Source organism: Anolis sagrei, chromosome 3 (assembly GCF_037176765.1).
Source record: "Anolis sagrei isolate rAnoSag1 chromosome 3, rAnoSag1.mat, whole genome shotgun sequence".
In the NCBI taxonomy this organism is placed as follows: domain Eukaryota; kingdom Metazoa; phylum Chordata; class Lepidosauria; order Squamata; family Dactyloidae; genus Anolis; species Anolis sagrei.
In genome coordinates this window covers 69,289,102-69,314,544 of record NC_090023.1, presented here as the reverse complement: position 1 = coordinate 69,314,544, position 25,443 = coordinate 69,289,102, and the positions used below count along the sequence as shown (strand labels likewise).

Here is a 25,443-nt window from a genome sequence, read left to right as displayed (position 1 = left end):
GTTGTGTTATGGGCATGGGAATTTTGGTTAAGTTTCATTGGGGTTTTTTGAGTTTTGTTGTTTTGTCGTTTTGTGAGAGTGTTGTTGTGTTGTTTTTCATTTTGAGTAGATATGTTTGTACCTTGTGGGTTGTGTTATGGGCATGGGAATTTTGGTTAAGTTTTGTTGGGGTTTTTTGAGTTTTGTTGTTTTGCCGTTTTGTGAGTGTGTTGTTGTGTTGTTTTTCATTTTGAGTAGATATGTTTGTACCTTGTGGGTTGTGTTATGGGCATGGGAATTTTGATTAAGTTTCGTTGGGGTTTTTTTGAGTTTTGTTGTTTTGCCGTTTTGTGAGTGTGTTGTTGTGTTGTTTTTCATTTTGAGTAGATATGTTTGTATCTTGTGGGTTGTGTTATGGGCATGGGAATTTTGGTTAAGTTTCGTTGGGGGGTTGTGGAGTTTTGCTGTCTCGTTGAACCAACCTAACAGATTTATATATATAGATTATTATCCAGTGCAGTGCAATTTGTTTTAAGAGTATCAAAAACATTACTGCAGACCTTCATGTGAATGAAAGCCAACAAAAGTTATTGCTGTTTCTGTCAATTAATGGGAAGTGTTCTGTTGGAGATTGTTCTTTGAATTGGAGGTGGTAGCTATGCATCAGGAGAAGCGTGCATGATTAATAAGCTTCAGGCAAGCTTGTTGCTTTGAAAGCAGAATTACATGGACTGCAGGGATGGTGGTTCTTTGCAGTGTAAAGTCCTGGTTCAGATTTCTATCTCTTGGATGAGTACCTACAGGGACTGTTGGAAAGCCTGCCGGGAATATTGCCAAAGAGTTATTAGCCCCATCCCCACTCTTCTACATGCTCCAACATTTGACAAAGGAGAAGGACACTTCTAATTGGTTCAGCCCTTTGGTCCTTTTCAAGCTGCCTTGCGTCACCGATTCTGCCAGTGCAGCTCTTTCAACTGCTGTTTGGCAATCCCTGTCTTAGCCGTCTCTCACTGAGCTTCTGAATGGAACAAGTAGGACATGATCTGCCGTTCTTCCCTTTCTCCAGCTATTGGCCAGATCAAAACAGAGGTACAGGAAGCTCATTCAGAAGGCCTCCCTTGGGCAACCTCACTTTTCTATGACCATGTTAGGATCAGTAAAACTCTTGCTTTTTTGCCAACAGTAAGAATTGCACTGAGTCAATACAAGAGGAAGAAAATGGTACATTGATAGACGGCACACACTGCCTTCCGAATTCTCTACATACAACCCAAACAATAGGACAAGAACTAAATAACCTTCATTTTCCGAACATGTTTGTGTTGTGTAGTAATATTTTGCAATGCTACTAGTCTCAGAAAGACAGCTGAGAGGGATGTTTATCATCTTACATTTTGAGAGAAAATGCAGTATCTCATGGAAATGGCAAGTAGTGCATTACTAATGCTTATGGTTTCTTTTCCCTCATGAAATACATGGAAGTGGGGGCCAATCACTTTCTAATCCCTCCAAACTGAGATAGCTGAAACATGTGACCATTCACACCTGACTCCATACCTGTGCATTTTTCAGAGCTTGAGAAAATTACATTTTTGGATTGCAATTCGCAGAATCCTCCACATTCTCACTTCCCAAATACTTACATATTTGGCCAGACAACACAAAACAAACCTTCAAATAGAGGACTTAAAAATAACTCATTACTCACATCAATCCTGGATAGTGCAGTTAGATAGACACTAACACAAGTCTGTGAATACATGACACATAAAGGAACAACTACTTGGAAGGCTGTAGGGAACTGAACTTCATGTCATGGAAAGCAGAATTTGTGATGTCACAAGTAAAATCCTAATTAAGCATGATACCTGAAACATTAACCACGTTTGCACAGAATATGCCATCAAGATAAAAACATACCAAGTCAAACAAATGAGGAACACAGAGCGATACATTTTCAAGGCAGTGCTCTTGTCCTGAGTTTCCTCTGTCTTGACAGAAAAGGAAGAAGGGTCAGTCCCTGAGATCTGGCAACCCCACATGTATTTTCAATGTGTGAGGGAATTTGTGTAAGTCACTCCATTCCATTGCAAACAGGCAAAATTCTGAAGCCAGCATAGATGGGCACTTGCCAAGACTCTGCCACCAGTGCTTTTGATCCAACTCCTCTGTCTCCTGGCTGCTGGCCGCTCCAAGAGAATGAGCAATAAGGGAAGTGAGAAAGATATCACACTATCAAACTAATAAATTGACAAAATCAGAAATAGTGGGGAAAAAGACTCACTGGGACCATATTACCCAGCCTTCCAAACTTAAGTCCTAATACCAGCACTCAGTGGCAGTATTGTTAAAGGCATTTCTTCATACAAATCAAGCCTTCCTAAGCTTTGGTTACTTGATAAACTATAAACAGAAGGTGGCCATTTTGATGACATTACAAGTTAAAATTATTTTCAAGCTTCATTCATTTTCAAACTGAGCTTGAAAAGCTATTTGTTTTAGATTTGCATCTACTCAAATTCTTCAACCAGAATGGACAGTGACTATGCTGGTTAAGGGACTTTGGAGGTTATAGTGTCTATTCCAGGTAGCAATGATCCAGGAACTAGCTATTGAAATTGCTGTTGAGAGGTTAATTCAGTTCAGGTCAGTCACAGGATATCCAGTAGGATGAAGGGAGAAATAAGACAACAGACATCAGCCATTCCAGAAATTGTTAGCTAGTCAGTATGCAGATAAACAAAGCCATCAAGAAGTAAAACAAGGTCACAAATCAAAGCCAGTACAAGGTCAGGAAAAGTAATATTGCTCAACAAGAATGAGAACTGAAAAGAGCAGATCTACCAGGGACTGGCTGTGAGATGTATAAGCAGTTATTTTGAGACAAAGATTCGTAATTAGATCAATGTCTCCTATTTAATAACCACTGGGAGTGGCACAATCTCTCCTTGTCTCTTTGTTGCTTAATGAATGGTGGCAATGGGTCTGCAGCATTTGCAGCCTCCTGAAGGGAAAGAGGGGACCCCTTTGTCCCAACTCTTGGCTTCTTGGACTCAGAAAGACCACCATGACCAGAAGCTGCAGATTCATGGCAATCTGCCTCCTCCTTTTTGTCTGAATTATCTGACTCTAAAGCAGTGGTTTTCAATCTGTGGGTCCCCAGATGTTTTGTCCTTCAACTCCCAGAAATCCTAACAGCTGGTAAACTTGCTGGGATTTCTGGGAGTTGTAGGCCAAAACACCCAGGGACCCTCAGGTTGGGAGCCACTGCTATAAAGGGTAGGGTATAACATGTGGTGTAAAGGCTTCATGTTGTGGTGGAAAGTTCAGAGACTTTTCTGAAAAGTCTGTTGTAGCATATGACCTTTTTCCATAACCTAGCATCAATCCACTAGGTGATGGCAATCATGAAAGAGGAAATCAATAAAAGTTACTTTTAAAGAAAAATATTTAATGTTGAAAGAACACTATGTGAATTGTAATTAAAGGCTCTGTGTTCTCAAAATAGAATACTAATGGACAAATAAAGAAACTCTTTCACAGTCTCTAGGTTATGTAGGTGAATTTTGTGTCTCAGTAAAGAATTAATGCAATACGTGACACAACTGAGCATGTGCTGAGGATTATCACCACTTACCATAAACCAAAGATGGGAAATGTGTGTAGCCCTCCAGGTGTAGTTGAACTGCACATCTATCATCCTTCCTGTTTGATTATGCTAGCCATGACTGAAACTGAAGGGAGTTGAATATCCCCATTCCTACTGCAACCACAACCACACTAGATTGTGTAGTTAGGACCAGGTTTCATTTACACAAAGTGAGAACTGCACAGTCTCTTATTTTCTAGGTCTGAAGATGAACATCATGTAGCACAGAAGATGATAATTAAAGCACATACTTTTTAATTATGCCCAGAAAGTTGCCTTAATCCATTTTGCATAATAAGCATAGCCTATTTACTGTGTATTTTTCATGTCAAGCCTGTCCATTTCAGATCAAAATAGACTGAAGTGCCACACAGATTGTTAGTGAGACTCCTAAAAGTCTCATCCATCAAGCTCTTACATGTTTTTTCCATGAGTAATATCAGCAACCACTGTAAAATTCATTACATCATCATTTAGACAACCATGTCTGCAAAGAAGAATGGGGCCAATTGCTATAGTGGCATCAGCAGCTATGGTATTGGTAAGCGTATGTCACACCAACCTGAAATTAACTGTAGATTGATTTCAAACAACACCAGCTAGCTAGCAATGCTTCTTGGAACAAAGGAAGAAATTGCTCTTATGTGAGTACTAGGGGCTATCACAAGAACCTGCTTTTCTATTACAATCATATTCTTGTCAAAAGTGGATATAGACTGCACTGAACGTCTTCAGTATTGCACCTCTCTTCAGTAATGCTATTGTGCCAATTTGCCAATCCGTGGTCCCATAATTTTACAATTTCACACCATTATAATCCTGATGTCCTGCACTGCTGATCCTTATTTTTTCTTAGCACAGTCACACAATGTAAGTATTAAAAACAAAAAAGAGCAATGATACTTATAAAATAAAAGGAAAACACCACCTAGGGAATACTGAGGGAGATGGCAAAAAGAGGAGAATCTGCGCACTGTCATCATTTTACTGATGGATCAGAATGGAAAGAACGCATCGCACCAAGTTAAGTGATTGGAATGTTGTGGGACTGGAAGATATTGACAGGTTTTATTCTTAATGGCTAGGGATGGAAGAATGGGGAAGGGGAGCAAACAGGCTATGAGATGTTGTGTGATAGGGATCGCCAAAAATTATGCTCTAGTAGCAATTATGGTTTGCCTGCCTCATGTGATAAAGTCCTAAGAGAGATTAGTAGTTTACTCAAGTTTACCCTGCATATTGTCAACCCTGCTCTAATTAGGACCAGCTCTCTGGGTTTCAGACAGCAGTGGGCCAGTTCAACCAAGATTTTTGTATAGAGGCAGTCCCCAAGTTACAAGCATCCAACTTACATACAACTGATAGTTAAGAACGGGAGTGAAACAATAGGAAATAAAAGAAATCTACCCCAAGGAAGTGAATTTTGCTCCTGGAAGAGTTATCATGGGGAAAAGGTATCTCCACTGAAGCTTTATCACCAATCCTTGCTCCTACAACAAGCCATTTTTTTCAAAGTCCCATTATCACAGGTACAGACTTTTTAAAAATACATTAAAACTGTACTCTCAGTCTGCTTCTGATATGATAAATAAATAAATACAGGGACACAAAGTAAGGTGAAATCTTATGAACATACAGCAAAACAAATATTTCAGATGTGTTACCCCTTCCCTATGCGATCCAAAGTTAATATAGAGTCTTGCTTATCCAACCTTTGCTCATCCAACGTCCTGTATTATCCAATGCAATCTGCCTCCCACCCAGATCCACAGCTGTTTCAATACATTACAATGTTTTGATGCTAAATTTGTAAATGCAGTAATTGCTATATAACTTTACCATACATTGAACCGCTTTTTCTGTCAATTTGATGCAAAACATGATGTTTTGGTACAACAGCACTCACCATGAACCCTTTTTTGAACCAACATATTTCACAAAAATGATCAGGAATATAATTCCAGGTGGATGTATGGCACATCCTCCCACCACAGCTATTTCATACTTGTGATTAACACACCCTTTCTGGCTCTGGTACAGATATTCAGCTATGTGATGCCAACTTCCATGACTGATCAAAAGCTTCTTCTTCACCTCTTGGCAGTCATTGCTCCGAGCAGGGATTGATGACCTTCCCACCTCCAGCATCATTTCATGGTGAGGTTCTTTCCCCCAGTTTCTTTACTGATTTGTACATATATTGGATACTGTTTACACTATTTCGCATTTATGGTTTTACTTAATTAAATAAAATACAATCTCTGTTTCAGTTATAAGTTCATTGCTATTTGCAATTAACAAAACCAAAGGGGAAAAGTAGGAGCTAAATTAACAGCACATTTTTGAAACACATTATCTGAAACTTTTTTTTATTCCCTAGCCTAGAATAAGGTGGATAATTTCTTGTCTTAGACTACACCTCCCACAATCCCTGATCATTGTTCTTTCTGGCTACAGCTTATGGGAGTTGGAATCCAAGAACATTTGAAGGGCTGCAGGTTTATTGTTTTGAAAAGGTAGGAAAATTGGTGACCTACAAATGTTTTCATCTAAAGGTCTGTCATCCCCAGCCAACATGACTAATGGCTAGGGATTGTGAGAGCTGCAGTCCACAAGAGTGGGAAGGAACCAGCTGGCTTAACAGAAAAATAAGGTAGAGTTTCCCCCTGAAATTAAGTTTAATGATGTCCAGCTCTGGGGGTTGGTGCTCCTCTCCATTTCTAAGCTGAAGAGCCGGCATTGTCCATAGATACCTCCAAGGTCATGAGGCCAGCATGACTGCATGGAGCACCGTTACCTTCGTACTGGAGCAGTACCTATTGATCTACTCACATTTGCCTGTTTTTGAACGGCTAGGTTGGCAAAAGCTGGGCCTAACAGTGGGAACTCACCCTGCTTCAGAGATTTGAACCACCAACCTTTCAGTCAGCAAGTTCAGTAGCGCAGCGGCTTAATCTGCTGCATCAGCGGGGACTCTAACAGAAAAATAGTGCTATAATATAGTTTTAAAAGATTGCATGACTTGTAATGTATATGTGAATTTTTATAGTACTATAACAGAAAAATAGTGCTATAAAAATTCACATATATATTAGAAGTCATGCTATCTCTTAAAACTATATTATCTGATTAGCTTCTTTTCACTGGCTTTGCATCAGGTAGACTATCTTATGTTCCCGTTTCCATCTGTCCCTCAGCCTTAGCTAGCCAGCCAAAGTACAGGCACACAAAGCTAAGTCTTATCTTCTCTTCCTCTCTCTAGCTCTCTCTTTTTGTTTTCACTGTGGATTGTAAACATTACTCAAATTCTTGCAGTGTGGGTTGGCAATGCGCATTCTCACAGTGGCAACCGGAGGGGCAACATTGCCACATAGGGGAAAAAGCTCTCGCACAATAGTCTACTTTTCAGATACAGGCTCTTTGCCAGTAGTTGGCATTCTCTTAACCCCTTGCGATGAGGAGATAGACTCCCACTTTGAAAATCTAGCTTTCAACTGCAATCCGTAGAATGCTTACTTCTCAAATATCTGTTCCTGGGTTGAGTAGCAATGCAGATTTTTTTTTAAAAAAGTTTTAGTTCTCCATTCAGAATCAAGGGCCTTGGTCCAGAAAAGAATTATCCACAGGGGCCAAAAAAGGATAAAGCTTTGCATGATTTCTCTTGCTACAGCAGCATTTAGCAATGAAGAGATAAGCAGTTGTTCATGCTCTCAGGCCAAGTGCTTTCTTTCTTCAAGAGCAGAAACTGCTGTGGCAGTAAAACATGTGAAGGTTGGATAAGCATAGGGTTGTAGCCTGTAGTGTACAATCTTTTTAAAGCACTGTATTTTCATTTGTCGGATGTAACAGACTTTGTGGGTAGTGTTAACTCTACCTTCAAAAGCTCTCACTTCAAACTCAAGTGCACACGTAAGTGAGGTAGTTTTACTGAACTAAAAATAACACCAAATAAACCACAGTTGAGTCTGAGCCAAAACCAAAACTCTGAGCTTATTTCTGGGAGTCCAAGATTGGATTCAAACTCAGTCATGCTTATGAATATATCCAGTGTAATCCATGTTATTTAATTTATTGACTAAACTGAGACTACCTTCATTTAATACCCTTGATATGTAAAAAATCTGAATCTAATCAGAAATAGTGTGATAGCAAAGTATTAAGGAGTAAGAATCAACAATAGTACATAACAAAATATAGTTAAATATAATTTTCAATACATAATAATGAATTTGTCATACGGTATAAAATTTAACATAAAAATATGGTAATTCATTTATATTGCTTTCAATTCAATGTTAAAGTTCCAAGCTCTTGAGTCCACGAAGCTGTCAGCCTTCAGCTCAGGGGCCATGGTAGCACAATGGGTTAAACCGCTGAGCTGCTGAACTTGCTGACTGGAAGGTTGGTGGTTTGAATCTGCAGGGTGGGGTGAGCTCCCACTGTTACCTCCAGCTCCTGCCAACCTAGCAGTTTGAAAACATGCAAATGTGAGTAGATCAATAGGTATCACCTCAGCAGGAAGGCAAACAGCACTCCATGCAATTATGCTGGCCACATGACCTAGGAAGCGACTATGGAGAACACAGGCTCTTCAGCTTAGAAATGGAGATGAGCACCACTCCCAGAGCTGGAGATGAAGGGGAAGCCTTTACCTTTATCTGTCTATATCTGTGTTTCATTGTTTCGAGACATAATGTTTGCCTTGTGTCTCTGTATATGCTGGAATCTGCCCTGAATCCCCTCATGATTCATTATTGTGTTCTGTCTTTTGTGGCATCAATACTAGAAGCTTTTTTGTTAGATTCATAAAAAATGTAGGAAAAATGAAATATCATTAGCCTAACATTCTTTGGTTGTTGTTGCTTGTATTGATTTTGTCATACTGGCATTCATTTAAAAATATGCTTCAAAGCTCTCTTTGAGAACTAAAACTTTCAAAGTTAAGTCATGTCTGTTAGGACAGATACCATCCAATGGATCCTATTTATGTTTTCATTGCATGCACTTACTATTAAAATGTAACTAATATCTATGTAGAAAATAGTCAAACTGAAAACTTGTTTTTATTTTTTTTAAAATGATAAATTGCAAAAAAAACAAAAAAAAAACATTTCTGTGCAGGTAAATAAAATGGACAGCTGCTGTATTTCACCACTTCCTTGACCCTCAATGGTATGGAGGCATGAATGTGGGACTAAGACACTGGGAGACCAGGGTTCAAATCCCCACTTTGCCATGGAAATCCACTTGGTGGTGTTGGCCAAGTCACACCTATGAATAGCTAGGTGTAGGAATAAGCCTATACCCAGATGAAAGTGCAATAAAGTTCAGTCAGGCTTATATTTACCTACCTATGCATAGGTTTCTAGCCTAAATGTGTTTCACAAAGTTGCCACAGTAGTCAGAGAAATTAATAGAGGAAAATGTTAAAATAGTGGTGATATTGTGCATTGATTGGGCTTCTATTCTTATGTCAGTAGAAAAAGGAAAAACAAGGAGGCGACAGGACCTCTTCGAGGAGAAGATGGGGCAATGCTGACAGGGGATAGGGAAAAGGCAGAACTACTTAATGCCTTCTTTGCCTCGGTCTTCTCACAAAAAGAGAGTCTTCAACCTCAGCAAGATGGAGTGGATGAGGGATTGGAGGACATCCAACCCCAAATTGGGAAAGAAGTCGTCCAGGAATACCTGGCCGCTCTTAATGAGTTCAAGTCCCCAGGGCCAGATCAACTACACCCCAGAGTATTGAAGGAACTAGCGGAAGTCACTTCGGAACCATTGGCAACCATCTTTGAGAGTTCTTGGAGAACGGGAGAAGTTCCAGCAGATTGGAGGAGGGCCAATGTGGTCCCAATCTTCAAGAAGGGAAAAAAGGACGACCCAAACAACTACCGTCCGGTCAGCCTCACATCGATACCGGGCAAGATTCTGGAAAAGATTGTTAAGGAAGTGGTCTGCAAACACTTAGAAACAAATGCAGTCATCGCTAATAGTCAACATGGATTTATCAAAAACAAGTCATGTCAGACTAATCTGATCTCTTTCTTCGATAGAGCTACAAGCTGGGTAGATGCGGGGAATGCCGTGGATGTAGCGTACCTGGATTTCAGTAAGGCCTTCGACAAGGTCCCCCATGACCTTCTGGCAAGGAAACTAGTCCAATGTGGGCTAGGCAAAACTATGGTGAGGTGGATCTGTAATTGGTTAAGTGGACGAACACAGAGAGTGCTCACTAATGCTTCCTCTTCATCTTGGAAAGAAGTGACGAGCGGAGTGCCGCAGGGCTCCGTCCTGGGCCCGGTCCTGTTCAACATCTTTATTAATGACTTAGATGAAGGGCTAGAAGGCATGATCATCAAGTTTGCAGACGACACCAAATTGGGAGGGATAGCCAATAGTCCAGAGGACAGGAGCAGAATTCAAAACGATCTTGACAGATTAGAGAGATGGGCCAAAACTAACAAAATGAAGTTCAACAGTGACAAATGCAAGATACTCCACTTTGGCAGAAAAAATGAAATGCAAAGATACAGAATGGGGGACGCCTGGCTCGAGAGCAGTACGTGTGAAAAAGATCTTGGAGTCCTCGTGGACAACAAGTTAAACATGAGCCAACAATGTGATGTGGCGGCAAAAAAAGCCAATGGGATTTTGGCCTGCATCAATAGAAGCATAGTGTCTAGATCTAAGGAAGTAATGCTACCCCTCTATTCTGCTTTGGTTAGACCACATCTGGAATATTGTGTCCAATTCTGGGCACCACAATTCAAGAGAGATGTTGACAAGCTGGAAAGTGTCCAGAGGAGGGCGACTAAAATGATCAAGGGTCTGGAGAACAAGCCCTATGAGGAGCGGCTTAGGGAACTGGGCATGTTTAGCCTGAAGAAGAGAAGGCTGAGAGGAGATATGATAGCCATGTATAAATATGTGAGAGGAAGCCACAGGGAGGAGGGAGTAAGCTTGTTTTCTGCTTCCTTGGAGACTAGGACGCGGAACAATGGCTTCAAACTACAAGAGAGGAGATTCCATCTGAACATTAGGAAGAACTTCCTGACTGTGAGAGCCGTTCAGCAGTGGAACTCTCTGCCCCGGAGTGTGGTGGAGGCTCCTTCTTTGGAAGCTTTTAAGCAGAGGCTGGATGGCCATTTGTCAGGGGTGATTTGAATGCAATATTCCTGCTTCTTGGCAGGGGGTTGGACTGGATGGCCCATGAGGTCTCTTCCAACTCTATGATTCTATGATTCTATGATTCTATGATTGCATTATAGAAGAGAACTCAGCACTAAGTCTGTGGGGATGTCTGTACTTTCAAGTTGCTTGTCAGCTTATGGCGACTGCATTCATTTAACTGTGTTTTCTGAGACTTGGAGGTGGTTGTGTCAGTAATTTGTTCTGAAATATAACTTACAGCAGAAGTCTTTAAACTAAGGCCCATTGGCCAGACACAGTCCTTCAAGGCTATTTTGCTGGCCCCACAACTTGAAGGCACACAACCAAGTCAATTCTCATTAACCTGACTATCTCATCAGTCAAAAGCAGGTCTACATTTCCCATTGAAATGTGGGTTAAAATTGTTCTTCATTTTTAATATTGTTTTGTTCTCTCTTGTTTTTTTCCATTACAGATATGTGCAATGTACATAGGTATTCAATTCATGTTTCTTTCAAACTATAGTCCATCCCCCCCCCCCCCAACAGTCTGAGGGACCGTGAACCAGCCCTCAGCTTTAAAACTTTGAGGACGCTTGGCCTACAGCATCTGGCAGTTGTTGGAAATTTCCCATCCTAGTACTAACCAGGACTTCCCTGTTTAGCATCCAAAATCAGACAGGATCGGGCACCTTTAGGGTATTTAGGCTGATGCTAAAACTAAACAGTGGAAAAATCAATGACCCAGGAAAGTATGCCACATGATAATCTTAATATGAAAACTAAATATCTTTACAGAGTGAAAAGGCTTAAGTCGGTTCCTTTAAACTCCATGTCTACTATTAATCTCTCCCTATTGGACCCTATTATATAAATCAGTTGGATGTCTTATATTTCAACTTTTATTCTATTTCTTTAGATAAAAGGTAATTTGAGCATCTCACCCTTTTGTTGCCGAATCAAGTTCTAAACTGTTATTTTACCAGGAAAGTCATATATAAAGAGCAAGAAAAGAAGTAGAAGGAGGCGTAAGTCACTGGTGATGTCTTTCTTGCAAGCAAGTTTGTTTGTATTGGACTGAAGGAGTGACTTGTCTCTTTAGAACAATTTGCTTTCACAAAACTCAGCCAAGCTTATGAAAATATATCTGCCTGCTGCTGAAGGAGGAAATGAAAATCCGAGTCAGGTCAGAATTTTACTTTTCATAAATCTGCACTATTGCTTGTGATTACTTAACAGGAACACAGTATTGGTTTTATACAAGCAGAAGAGTCACAAGACAAAGAGTGACATTTATTCCTGACACCCACCCTCTTGCATTTTAAGTGTGTTGAGCTTGTTTAGGACCAAATGGAGTATTTATGATAAAGGTTCATTCTTGCTGAACGCCATCAACTCAGTACACTTTTTCATGTAAAGGAGTTTGCACAATTTACTGTTGGTATATTTATGCTGCCTTACATCAGAAAAGAAGTAGTGTGTGTGATAAGGCTTTCCAGTTGTACTTGTCTTTAGAATGAAATGTTTGGACCTGGAGACTTTACAATCACAAAATGGTCCTTGTGGCAAGTTTATTTATTTATTTACTTTGCTTGTATACCGCAATTGTAGGCGACTCAACGCGGTTTACAACAAGAGCAAAAGTCAATCCAACAGCATACAAAATTTAAAAACCATTAACAGCATAATATATAAAATGACACATCAATAACAACACATTAACGTCTCGTAACTAGAATCGTGATCCAATTCGTCTTCCATAATTCCGTTTCCTATAATCATCGTGTACATTGCAATTGTTTAACCGAACGCCTGTTCGAACAGCCAGGTTTTTAGTTTTCTTCGAAACACCATTAACGAAGGGGCTGATCTAATGTCCATGGGAAGGGTGTTCCACAGTGTTCCTCATGCCAAAACATAATGTTGGGTGCAGATTTGTCTCAGATTATACTATCCATCCATATAATTTTCAATTCAGTATGTTCTTCTGAAATGTCTATAACATTTTATTATTTCTAACATTTCATTTTATATCTATATATTTATATCTTATGCTATAAGGCCTTTACTTTATCAGTGTATTGTATGTCATTGTTTCTCATGTTTGCCTTATATGTGTACTGTAATCTGCTCTGAATTCCTTTAGGGAGATAAAGCGAAATATAAATATAGTGTATTATTATTATTATTGACACACAACAGGGATGATAGGGCAGAATACAAATAAAGTGTTTTATTATTATTATTATTATTAGTAGTAGTAGTAGTAGTAGTAGTCGTAGCAGCAGTAGTAGTATTAGAAACACAACAAGATTAGTACACAGCAAACAAGATTACTCTGCTGGCTGTTGTATTGGATCACACATCGGACACTTTCCAAGTGTCTAGGACTATGTGATGTATTGGTGAATAATGTGTGAAGATCCCAGTAGAGTAGCCTTTTGCAGCTGGCTGGTGGTAATTATATTGTGTTTAAGTGCAAGCCAATGTCTTTAGGCACCCAGTGTGCCGATTACCACTGGGACCACCTTTATTGGCTTGTGCCAGAGTCTTTGCAATTTGACCTTGAAATTCTCATATTGTGTCAACTTTTCCAGTTGTTTCTCTTCAATCCTGCTGTCACCTGAGATTGCAACATCAACAATTCATACTTGGTTTTTTAACATTATTGTGTATTATTATTATTATTATCATCATCATTTAAGTGGTTCTCAAATTTACAAGTGATTGGGTCTAAATCACATGTTTACAAAACTTGTAGCTTACTGTTTTCCTAATTCTCAGATGACACAGACTAAGAAATATGTGCTTAGGCAGCTCAGTATAGATCAGTTTTCAGCTCTGTTTATTTAAACAGAATATATTTGAAATTGCTTGTACAAAATTAAGGCCTTTGCCTTTTAACATTTCGAATATGCAACATTGTATTTTCAGCTGGATAATACCTGAAGTATTTTGTGACATTAAGACAAAAATATAAGTGTAAAGGTTGATATGCAATAAATTACTGGTATGGTATCTATTTCAGTTTCTCCAAACTGGACATCCCCCTCCCCAATGTCTTCAAAATGTCCAGAGTACACCCCTGTCTCTCTCCACCTACACTGATTAGGTTAAAGATAGCTGTGCTACTGCTTGTACACTGTGGAGCATGTGATAAGGCTTTCCACTTGTACGCTGTGGTATCGTGTTTATTACTTTGCAATGGAATTCTAGATTCTAAAGGCTGAAACTGGTTGTGCTTAGGAAATGCCCCTAAAAATCTTAATTCATTTGAAGCTAAGAAACTTTACATCTTGCTTACGAAGCTAGGATGGGATTCATGCAGCCCTCTAAATGTTTTTGAACTGTAACTTCCAACCATTTTTACTATTGGCTATGCTGTAGGAGGCTAATGAGAGTTAATAATCATAGTAATAACTTTATTCTTGAATCCCACCACCATCTCCCCGAAGGGACTCAGGGTGGCTTACACACAGCACAAGGTTCCCAAGAACAGCACATAAAATAAAACACAATATAAAATACAGTTAAATAAAACATATAGGCATATAAAACAGCAACTTAAGACTCAATTAAAACAGTACACATCAACCAATGACAGTAAGCTACTGTAGACGTGGCCAGGCTGTAAACAATAAGGCAAGGGAATGGGATAAGTGCAGCGGTGTAATCATGGGACAAAGGCACAGGATAAAGTGCAAGGCTGCATGACTATTGAGTAAAGTTGCAGTTCAACATCATCTGAAGGGCTGTAGAATTCACACTCTGATAGATTTTTGAATGAACTATCCAAGGTGCTGAATCCCAGCCCCTTTCCAATTAGGTTCAGTACCTTGAACAGCTCCCTTAAAGTTTTGACTAAGAGCAAGAGCAGTTGCATTAACCCTTGATATCATAAAATCACAGAGGTTTCTTCTAATCTCTCCCAGAAGTGACACAATTCAGAATACTTCAATTATGTCAGAACAGCTGCACCACACAAAACAGGCAAAATGTTAATTGTCATATTTACACAAACATAAAGCCAGATTTTAAGAAACAAATTCCATGGATCGATTGCATAATTCATTAATCTAATGCCAGTTAAGTATCCCTCATCTGAAATTCTTGGGACCAGAAGTGATTTGGGTTTGGGGATGGGTTTTTAAAAAAAGATTTTGGAATCCTTCTATATATGGAATATGCATACTTAATAAGATATCTCAGAGATGGAGCCCAAGTCCAAACATGAAATTCATGTATGTTTCATATGCACTACATACATATAACAAAAGGAAATGTTATACGATATTTTAAATAATTTTGCATGGAATGCAATTTGTGTACAATTTCAGAGTGTTTTGGTTTTTGAAACAAGGAATGTTTCTTCAGCAGTATTTATGCTTTTTGTGGACCAAAATCAGATGAGTGTACGGAAAAGATTTCATCACAGGACTAGGTTAATTTAATAGAATTAAGGAGTTATTTCAGATCACTGCACATCGGCTTGTGATGCTGGCATAATGTTTGGTAGGCAAACACACTGTGATTTTAGAGAACTTTTGGTATACCACAATATACTGCAATATGGTCCTAAATTTTGAAATAATAACTCACATCATTTTGCTAGATCAGGACAATGAATTTAAGTTTAATATAGATGTAACACATTTTTACATCAAGTATAACCTAAGCTATGAACATCTTCTAAGCATTTGTTAAAAGAAATGACTTATTCATGGTAACCACATTCATATGTATTATGTGTTTTAATTATTTATTCAGTATTTATTTCTGTCAAGGGCATTTGAAGATTCATTGCTAGTTCAGATTGCAAAATGTTAATGCGAACAGGCAAATGTAAGCTTGCATCATGCTGGGGAATACCAAACATACTATTAAATGCTAACAGGCAAGTGATTAAACTTGAGGGTGCTTTCAAAACCACAATTAAATAAATGATAAAGAACAGCCATAACAACGTCTGGGGAAAATAAACAGCAACATAGTGCTTTTACGAAGCACATCTGAAGAACTTAGCTATGCTTCATGAATGCTTATGCCAAAGAAATTTTGTTAGTCTTTAAAGTTATTTTATTTTAGTTTTGGAGCAGATTTCATCATATTATTTACACAGTGCTTCCCAAACTTACCAGACATTTGTCACTAATGGCAAGGACTCCTATGGCCCCAAGATCTTAGAATGATCTGATTTGTTTACCAGAGTTTCCAGTAACAGTTCTGGCTCTCGCTGGCATATTGGCACTTGAGTTAAATAAGTTTATCGTATTCACAATTAATACAGCACTGGCTTTAGAAGCCTTCTTCTGTTTAAAAGGAGGGTTTATTTCAGAGGAAGGAACTGGATACATTTCTTTCATTTTATTTCTTAAAGCATTTGTAGCCTGCCCTCTAAGTACTCTGAAGGCACCAGGTTCCGCCTGATCTTGGAAGCTAAGTAGGGTCCGCCTGGTTAGAACTTGGACAGGAGATGACAAATTAATATCAGGTGATGTAGGAACTGTCAAAGCCACCTTCTGCTGTGTTTTCACTTTCTGGATATTGTTGACTTCGACAGAGCTTAAACAGATCGGTATGCTCTCACCAATATAGGTTAAAAGGTGCTAGAAATAATATCATACGAATGGTGACTGGCACAACCTGGGGATCACAACCAGACATAATGAAGACATCTGCCCTTGCACTTCGCTACTCTGCTGCTGAATACGTATGTCTGGTGTGAAACCCATCTCACCATGTTAAAATAGTGGGTGTGGTTCTTAATGAGAGATGCCGAATTATCACAGAATGTCGACGCCCCACACCACTGGAGAAATTATACTGTTTATCCAGTATTGCACCACCTGACATCCGCTGGGAAGTAGCAGCCTGTAATGAAAGGACATTCAGCCCATCCTCTAGTTAGCCAATGCCTTAAATCAAGAAACAGCTTTCTAAGATCTACAGAGATACTTGCAGGAACACCTCAGCAAGCAAGATTCCAAACGTGGCAGGCTAAAACCCAATCCATGGCTGATACCGGATGAGAAACTTGCCCTGGGCACACAGAAGACTGGGCAACTTGAAAAGTGCTGAATAGGCTGCGCTCTGGCACCACAAGATGCAGAACCAATCTTCAGAAATGGAGCTACAAAGTAGAGTCCACAATATGTGAGTGTGAAGAAGAGCAAACCAGAGACCACTTACTACAATGCAGCCTGAGCCCTGCCACATGCACAATGGAGGACCTTCTTACAGTGACAACAGAGGCACTCCAAGTGGCCTCCTTCTGGTCAGAGTACATTTAGTATAATGCCAAACTTCTTTAAACGTTGTTTATGTTTTTAAATTTGTTAGAACTGTACTCTCAACTCACTTCTGACACAAATGAATAACTCTATTAAAGCTGTTAACTGCTCTAATTTTGAGGTTCATCTCAGCATAATAACCTAGAATAATGATATGCGTCTTCCATGTTAGGCAAATGAAAGCAACCTAAAATGCAGTGTATTATGAACCAGAGTTTTGATACATTTCCTGAATTGCTATGAAATTCTCCTGCTGAAATGCAGAATAACAGAGTCATAACACTACTGCTGCTTAGAACAATGTTGTCAATAACTGCAAATATTGGTGGGGTGAGACACCTGTGGTTTTCCACCAACGTCAAGCCACAGACAAAAGGAGGGAAGGATTTAATATTCTTTCCCCAAACTTGGTGCTAAGCAACAACAATATATGAGATAAGCACATGCTTAGCACCAAGTATAGGGGCAGGAGATTAATATTTATTTTGCTAATAAACCACTTGAGTGTTCAAGTAGACCATCCTAACAGTAATATCAACAATAATAACAAGCAACTTTGCAGATGGACATTTTATTAGCCTGCTGCAAAACCAATATTGAAGACAAGAGGTCACTGTAAAGAGAAAATGTGGACAAACAGAATGGTTTTCCATTGGAAAGGGAGTCACAGACAGCTATACTTTATAACCCTATTTAATTTATATGCAAACCATATATACAAAGCTAGATTAGATTGGGAAAAGAGAAACATGAAAAATGGAGACAGGAGATACACCACATTAGAAAAGACCTGAAAAAACTGATGAAAGTCAGGGAAGTAAGTGGAAAAGACAGGTTACAGCTGAAGATTTGAATAAAAAAAAAATACCATAGATAATTTTAAAATGGATAATGAAAACATCAAAATAGTTAAATACTTTGGTCTTAAATCAGAATGGAAACTATGTTGTAAAAAACAGAGTAAGACTAGGACATGGACGGCAGCCATAAAGGAAGTAGATAAATGGGTTGTTGTTTTTCCGGGCTATATGGCCATGTTCTGGAGGCAATTTTTCTCCTGACGTTTCACCTGCATCTATGGCAAGCATCCTCAGAGGTAATGAGGTCTGTTGGGACTAGGAAAAATGGGTTTATATATCTGTGGAATGACCAGGGTGAGACAAAGGACTTTTGTTTGCTGGGGCTAGCTGTGAATGTTTCAGCTGATCACCTTGATTTGCATTCAATGGCTTGGCAGCGCCTGGGGGGAATCTTTTGTTGAGAGTGATTTCATGTGCCTGTTTGTTTCCCCTCTGTTGTTTTGCTGCTGTAATTTTTGAGTTTTTTAATACTGGTAACCAGATTTTGTTCATTTTCATGGTTTCTTCCTTTCTGTTGAAATTGTCCACATGCTTGTGGATTTCAATGGTTTCTCTGTGTAGTCTGACATGGTGGTTGTGAGAGTGGTCCAGCACTTCTGTGTTCTCAAATAATATGCTGTGTCCAGGTTGGTTCATCAGGTGCTCTGCTATGGCTGATTTCTCTGGTTGGAGTAGTTTGCAGTGCCTTTCATGTTCCTTGATGCGTTTCCGGGCGCTGCGTTTGGTGGTCCCTATGTAGACTTGTCCACAGCTGCATGGTACACGGTAGACTCCTGCAGAGGTGAGTGGATCCCTCTTGTCCTTTGCTGAACGTAGCATTTGTTGGATTTTCTTGGTGGGTCTGTAAGTGGTTTGTATGTTGTGTTTCCTCATCAGTTTCCCTATGCGGTCAGTGGTTCCCTTGATGTATGGCAAGAACACTTTTCCTCTGGGTGGATCTTCATCTATACTCTCGTGGTTTGTTCTCGGTTTTGCAGCTCTTCTGATGTCTGAGCCTTGGCAGACCTTGCAAAAAGAATCTGTGAACCCCACCTTCTCCAAGATGAACTGAACCACCTAAACTGGGCTCTACAGGCCAATGGATACTCCACCTCAGAGAAGGTGATCAGCTGAAACATTCACAGCTAGCCCCAGCAAACAAAAGTCCTTTGTCTCACCCTGGTCATTCCACAGATATATAAACCCATTTTTCCTACTTCCAACAGACCTCACTACCTCTAAGGATGCTTGCCACAGATGTAGGCGAAACGTCAGGAGAAAAATTGCCTCCAGAACATGGCCATATAGCCCGGAAAAACCTACAACAACCCATGGATTCCGGCCATGAAAGCCTTCGACAATACATTGAAGTAGATAAAGTTGTGAAGTATAAAGATAGAACACCAAAGTTAGGATTGTCAAAGCCGTAATATTGCTGACATATTTCATAATTGCAAAAGCTAGACAGTGAAGAAAGCTGACAGGAAGAGATTGGGGGAGAAAGGGGAAGATTACTATAGATACCATGCACTTCCAAAATTATTTTTTTAAGGGATCGTAATGCAAATCAAGCCTGAAATCTTCCTGGAAGCCAAAGTGATAAAACTGAGGCTATTGTACACTGTACTTATCATGTCTCACTAGAAAAGTCAGCAACACTCAATGAAGTGTGATGTCAATTTATGTGATGTGTTTAATAATGTTCAATGTTTTATCAGGGGGGGGGGTCAATGTGGATGTTTTATACTGTTTTTTTATCGATGGCATTGAATTGTTGCCAACACTGAACTGCCCTGAGTCCCCTTCGGAGTTGAGAAGGTTGGTATACAAAAACCACAAATAAATAAATAGGTGGGAGGCAGTAGGAAGAAGGGAGGACTTTATTATTGGAGGGTAAACTAAATCATGAAATCTGTAGGTCTGGGTTTGCAGGATCGCCGCAGGGCTGTTAATGACAGTGTCTTGGAAGTCTCTCATTTAGAAGGTCCCCGCAAGTTGATGCTGACTTAACAGCAATTAACAATTCAATAGAGTAGGCGGAAATCCACTGGAGGCGGGGAGCCTATCCAATTTATTGCACTGTGAATTGGTTATCCATGACTATCTGCCTGATGGAAAGAAGTTTATTTATTATTATTTATTTCCAACATTGCTACCCCATCTTTCTCAACCCCTGAAGGGGAACTCAGGGCGGCTTACAACAGCAGCAATTTGATGCCGACAACATGCAACACATTACAACAACATTATACAAGAAAAAAAGCATTAGATTAAAATACATTAAAATATATTGGATTAAAATATGTTAAAACATTATTATTCATCATATAGCAGAGTCCAAATCTAATTTAGTGACTGACGACTCAGTCCAAGTTGTGAGTGGTTGCTCAGTGCAAAGAATTACTGGCCCACAGGAAATAAGTTTGTTCCCTTGAAGCTGTAGCCCCATCTACACTGCCATATAATGTACGTATAGTCAGTGTAAATGCATATAAAGCTTAACTGCACTGAAGCCCCCTGCCCATCCCTCCAGGCCTCTCCTTTTGGGGGGTACTTTTTGAGGTGATTTTTGAGCCCCAAACACATGAAGACTATCTCAAAGGGCACAATACTAAAGGCACACATCAAAAAGTAATCCATGGAGGATATGTCTAATTAGGGTCAGATTGCTTTCTATTACTATGACTTCCAGAATAGTATGCAAAGGGATCTTTTCATACCTTTTAGTCTACATTGACCATCTACATTGACCATTTAATGCATTTCGAAGCTAGCTTCAAACTGTGGTGGCCAGACAACAAACTCCCACAAAAGCATGCAAAAGAAAGCCCCTAATGTGCATTACTGCTCTGTAGTTTGTGCAATCACTGTCTGGGCCTTAAACTGGTTCCAGGAGTTCCTCTGTAATCATTTGCACAGAGAAACTATGTTCTTCAATACCAATTTAAATTTCACGAAATATTTATTTTACATTATTTATTTATTTTAGACATTTATATTCCACCCTTCTCACTCTTGAAGGGGGATTCAGAGCGGCATAGTCAGTGTAGACTGAGCCAGAGATTGAGAAACTGTAGTTCTTAGCATAGACTAAGCCTATTTCCTCAGATGTGATAGGTGAGGATTTTAATCAGTTGTTTAAATACAAAGCAAAGAGGGAAGTAGTTGTTCTCAATTAATTTAGAACTGTGCCTTTCAAACTCTGGTGTTCCAGGTGTTTGAACTTCAGCTCCCAGAATTTCTGATCATTGCAGCTGGAGCTTCTGGGAACTGAAGTCCAAAACAAGGAGGACTAGAGTTTGGGAATCATTGATTTAGCATTTTTTAAAAAGCACCATGCTGATGATCTTGTGCATGTCTACCTGAGGAAGTAGGTTTACTCTATGAAAACTTAGGATGCCAACTTCCTTCTCTCAGTTTTGATATTCCAGATTAATATGGTGATGCCTTTGAATTTCAGAGAGATAACATATCTCTGAATATCTCCGAACTAGTTGCAATAGGAATTCACTATTACCAGCATATACATGCCCTGCTTTGCACAGGCAACTGGTTTGCATCCATGTGAAAAGTATACTGCTCTTTAGACCTTTAGTTTAGATTTGATAATGTATGACTTTTATGTTCCTATGTTGTTGGAATCCAGTCCCTATGAGTTTCAATCAGTCTGGCCACTGATGAGGGATGATGAAAGAACACATGCTCCTTGTGTTACACATGCACAAATCCATCAGTAATGGTGCCCTTTTATTCTAAATGAACTCAGAACCACTTCCCTCTTTATTTATATTGAAACTACTGATTAAATTCCTCACCTATCACAAATGAACAATATACTTCAATGAACGGGTTTTGCTAAAGCTTCTGATTACCCTAAGAGTGATGATTGGAGAACAATAAGGGGCAAGTCATTTACACTAGACTATCTTAAGTATGTGCCTTCATGTTTTAAGACAATTATCCAGTTCTAAGCACATTCCTTTTTGGAAACAATGAATGCATCTCTTGTAAGAAAACGTGCCAACTCTTACATGCCACATTTGCTTTCCTTTCTGAGATCGTATAGTCTGGCCATGAACCTGCACCCACTTATGGTAACTTAATTCTGCCGGTCTTCCTTCCTCTCCACCCCTGCTTCCCTAAAGCCTGGCAAGCTTGCACGCCTAAACAAGCAGCTGCTCCACATCAGATGTTCTGCAAGTCTAGAGACTCAAAATATGTCCATTCAGTGCATCCATATTGGTTGTTCAGCTCTCTACAGTACCAAATAGGATGCTTCCAGGGTTGATAAGGGCTCTGCTAAAAACAGTTCAGGAAACATTATCAGTGGGTACATCTACACTGTAGCATGAATGCAGCCTGACACCACTTTAACTGCTGTACATCAATGCTATGGAATTCTGAGAGTTGTAGTTTCACAAGATAAAGAGCCTTCTATGGGAAACAGTGCTAGTGCCTCACCAAACCACAAATCCCAAGATTCCATAGCACGGGTCCATGGCAATTACGGTGGTGTGAAACTGCATTCATTCTACAGTGTAGTTGCCCCTAGTGTGGAATTTTTCTACAGTTTAGAATTAAAAGTGAATTCTCTTGCATTTCTTGACATGAAACCAACCAATGATGTCCATACAACAGATGATAAAATGAAAAGAGGTTTGGTTCACTCCTCATCTGAAAGTTCCCTTTTGTCCCAGTTCCACTGGGATTTAGCTGTGGAGATGACTCACTAGAAAAAGATGATAATGCTTGATAAAGTAGAAGTAGCAAGAAAAGCAGAAGACTGCATTCCAGATGGACAGACTCAGTCAAGAAAGCCATGTCTTGAATCTGTAAGACCCGAACAGGGCTATTGATGACAGGGTGACTTGGAGGTCTCCCATTCATAGGGTCGCCATAAGTCAAAGTCGGCTTGATGGCAGTTAACAACAACAAAAGAGACCTTTTAGTGTGGGCTTCCCACAGGCCATTGGTTGGACACTGAAGGCACTGAATACTGAACCATCAAAGTTTTTGGTCTGATCCAGTGGGGCTCTTTTTTGTGATCTTTAACTTCTAAGGAGACAGTACACACAAGCACACAATCTATTCGGGGGGGGGGGGGGTACAACACCTGATAGTTCTAGGATCCAATTCGTACTCTAACTTGCCCTATATATCGGGATACATGTGCTTTTATTAGATAGAAGGGACACATAGAAAAAAGAAAGGTTAGAAATAGCTGTCTAATCATTAGATGAACTACCAACAGACAGAGGGCCCTTCCACACAGCCCTATATCCCAGAATATCAAGGCAGAAAATCCCACAATATCTACTTTGAACTGGGTTATCTGAGTCCACACTCAGATAATGTGGGGTTTATGTTTAAGTGGAATCTCTTTTCCTGCAGCTTGACACCATTGCTTCATGTTCTAGGCCCCTTCTACACAGTTATCAAAGCAGAAAATCCACATTATCTGATTTTGAACTGGATCAACTTAGTCTACACTGCCATATAATCAAGTTCAAAGCAGACAATGTGGATTTTATATGGCAGCATAGAATGGGCCCTTGTCTCCCCAGCAGAAGAAAAGAAGCTTGCACACTCCTCTATGTGACTTCCTTTCAGATATTTAAACATGGCTATCATTTATCTCAAGGCCTGCCATATAACCCAGAATATCAAGGCAGAAAATCCCACAATATTATTATTTATTATTTATTTATTTCTGTATTTATACCCCGCTCTTCTCAACCCCGAAGGGGACTCAGAGCGGCTTACAGGTTATGGCAACATTCAATGCCACATCAAATTATAAAAAAAACATTTAAAACATATCTGCTTTGAAGTGGGATATCTGAGCCCCCTTTCACATGGCTGAATAAAAATCCACATTATCTGCCTTGAACTAGACCATGTAGCAGTGTGGACACAGATAACCCAGTTCAAAGCAGATATTATGAGATTTTCCACCTTGATATTCTGGGTTATATGGCTGTGTTGAAGGGCCGTGGGAGCCCCCAGTGGCACAGTGGGTTAAATTTGCTGTCTGAAAGGTCGCCAGTTTAGATCCGGGGAGTGGGATGAGCTCCTGCTGTTAGCTCCAGCTTCTGCCAACCTAGCAGTTCGAAAACATGCAGATCATGCAGTCCACATGACCTTGGAGGTGTCTACAGACTATGCTGGCTCTTGACTTAGAAATGAAGATGAGCACTACCCTCCAGAGTCGGACATGACTAGACTTAACGTCAAGGGGACACCTTTAGAAGTGCCCTGAGTCCACACTGCCCTTTATTCCAGTTCAAAGCAGAAAGTGTGGGATTTTATTTAACTTTTTGGAAGGGCCCTCAGCCTTTTCCCCCTCTCTCCAAGTTTAACATACCCAGCTCCCTTAGCTGTCCCTTATGGGGCTTCCAAACGTTTTGATGACCTCTCTGGACACATTCCAGCTGGTCCCTCTCCTTCTTGAAGTGCCCAGCTTAGACCTGGACTGAGGATTATTCCAAGTGAGGTCTGACCAAGGCAGAGGAGAGGGAGTGGGCCTGGGCCTCTTTCCGCTTGGGTCAGGTCTGGGCAGGAGGGGAGGGGAGAGGGGTTCTCCTCACCTGCGAAGTCGGCCAGGGCGGCGCTCTCTTTGGTCCAGAGCAGGAAGAGGCAGGAGAGGAGTCGCAGCAGCAGGAGCAGCCGCACCTGGCGCCGGGTGGGATGCTGCCCACCTTCCCTTTCCCTCATAATGCAGAGGAGGAGGGAGGCGGCGGAGAGGGGGGGGGTCCCTCTGGTCACATGACGCCTCCAGCCCCCCAGTTGAGAGAAAGCGCACTGCCCAGCCTCGCTCCTGTCCCCAAAGTGAGCGAGGAAGCGAGAGAGAGAGAGGGAAGGAGGCGAAGGAAAGGGGCGGGATCCGGGCTCTCCAGGGCAACTGGGAAAGTCCGCAAAAGGAAGCTCTCTCTCTCTCTCTCGGTCCACGTAGTTTGGGCCAAGAGGGGAAGAAGCCCCGCAGTCGCAGCAGTAACTAATTGACTGGCTGGCTGACTGAGTGGCCGAGCGTCGCGCACGGCGTGGGAGGAGGAGGAGGAGGAGGAGGAGGAGGAGGGGGAAGAATGGGTCTTCTTCCTTTCCTCCTCTTCTGGCTGCGTAGAAGAGGGACTTCCAACAGGTGTGGCAGTGCCAAGCCTGCTCTGCTGCAATTCTCTTCTCGACCCAAACAGGGACAGGCTGGGAGTGCATCGCTGTAGGACAGGCACGGGCAAACTTGGGCCCCTCTCTCCAAGTGTTTTGCACTTCAGCTCCCACAGTTCCTAACAGCTTCAAGCCGATGCATTGTCGAAGGCTTTCATGGCCTGAATCACTGGGTTGTTGTGAGTTTTCCGGGCTGTCTGGCTATGTTTTAGAAGGGCCACAAGATACCTACAAACCCAATGAGTGACCATCACTTAAAAAAATTGATTTTGGCCATTTGGGAGTTGTAGTTGCCAGGATTTATAGTTCACCTACAATCAAAGAGCATTCTGAAGTCCACCAACAATGGAATTGAACTAGTAGATATGTAAATCCCA

The 25,443-nt window shown here is 40.5% G+C and overlaps 1 protein-coding gene across 1 annotated transcript in view; it reads right to left on the bottom strand.

Moving 5' to 3' along the window:
• EVA1C (eva-1 homolog C) overlaps positions 1-24,930 on the bottom strand; it is a 63,261-nt gene extending 38,331 nt beyond the window's left edge. Inside the window, exon 1 of the mRNA XM_060770427.2 lies at positions 24,493-24,930. Within this exon, the coding sequence (XP_060626410.2) occupies positions 24,493-24,619 (127 nt within the window). The 5' untranslated portion in view covers positions 24,620-24,930. The remainder of the gene's footprint in view (positions 1-24,492) is intronic.
• Between the last annotated feature and the right edge of the window lie 513 nt (positions 24,931-25,443).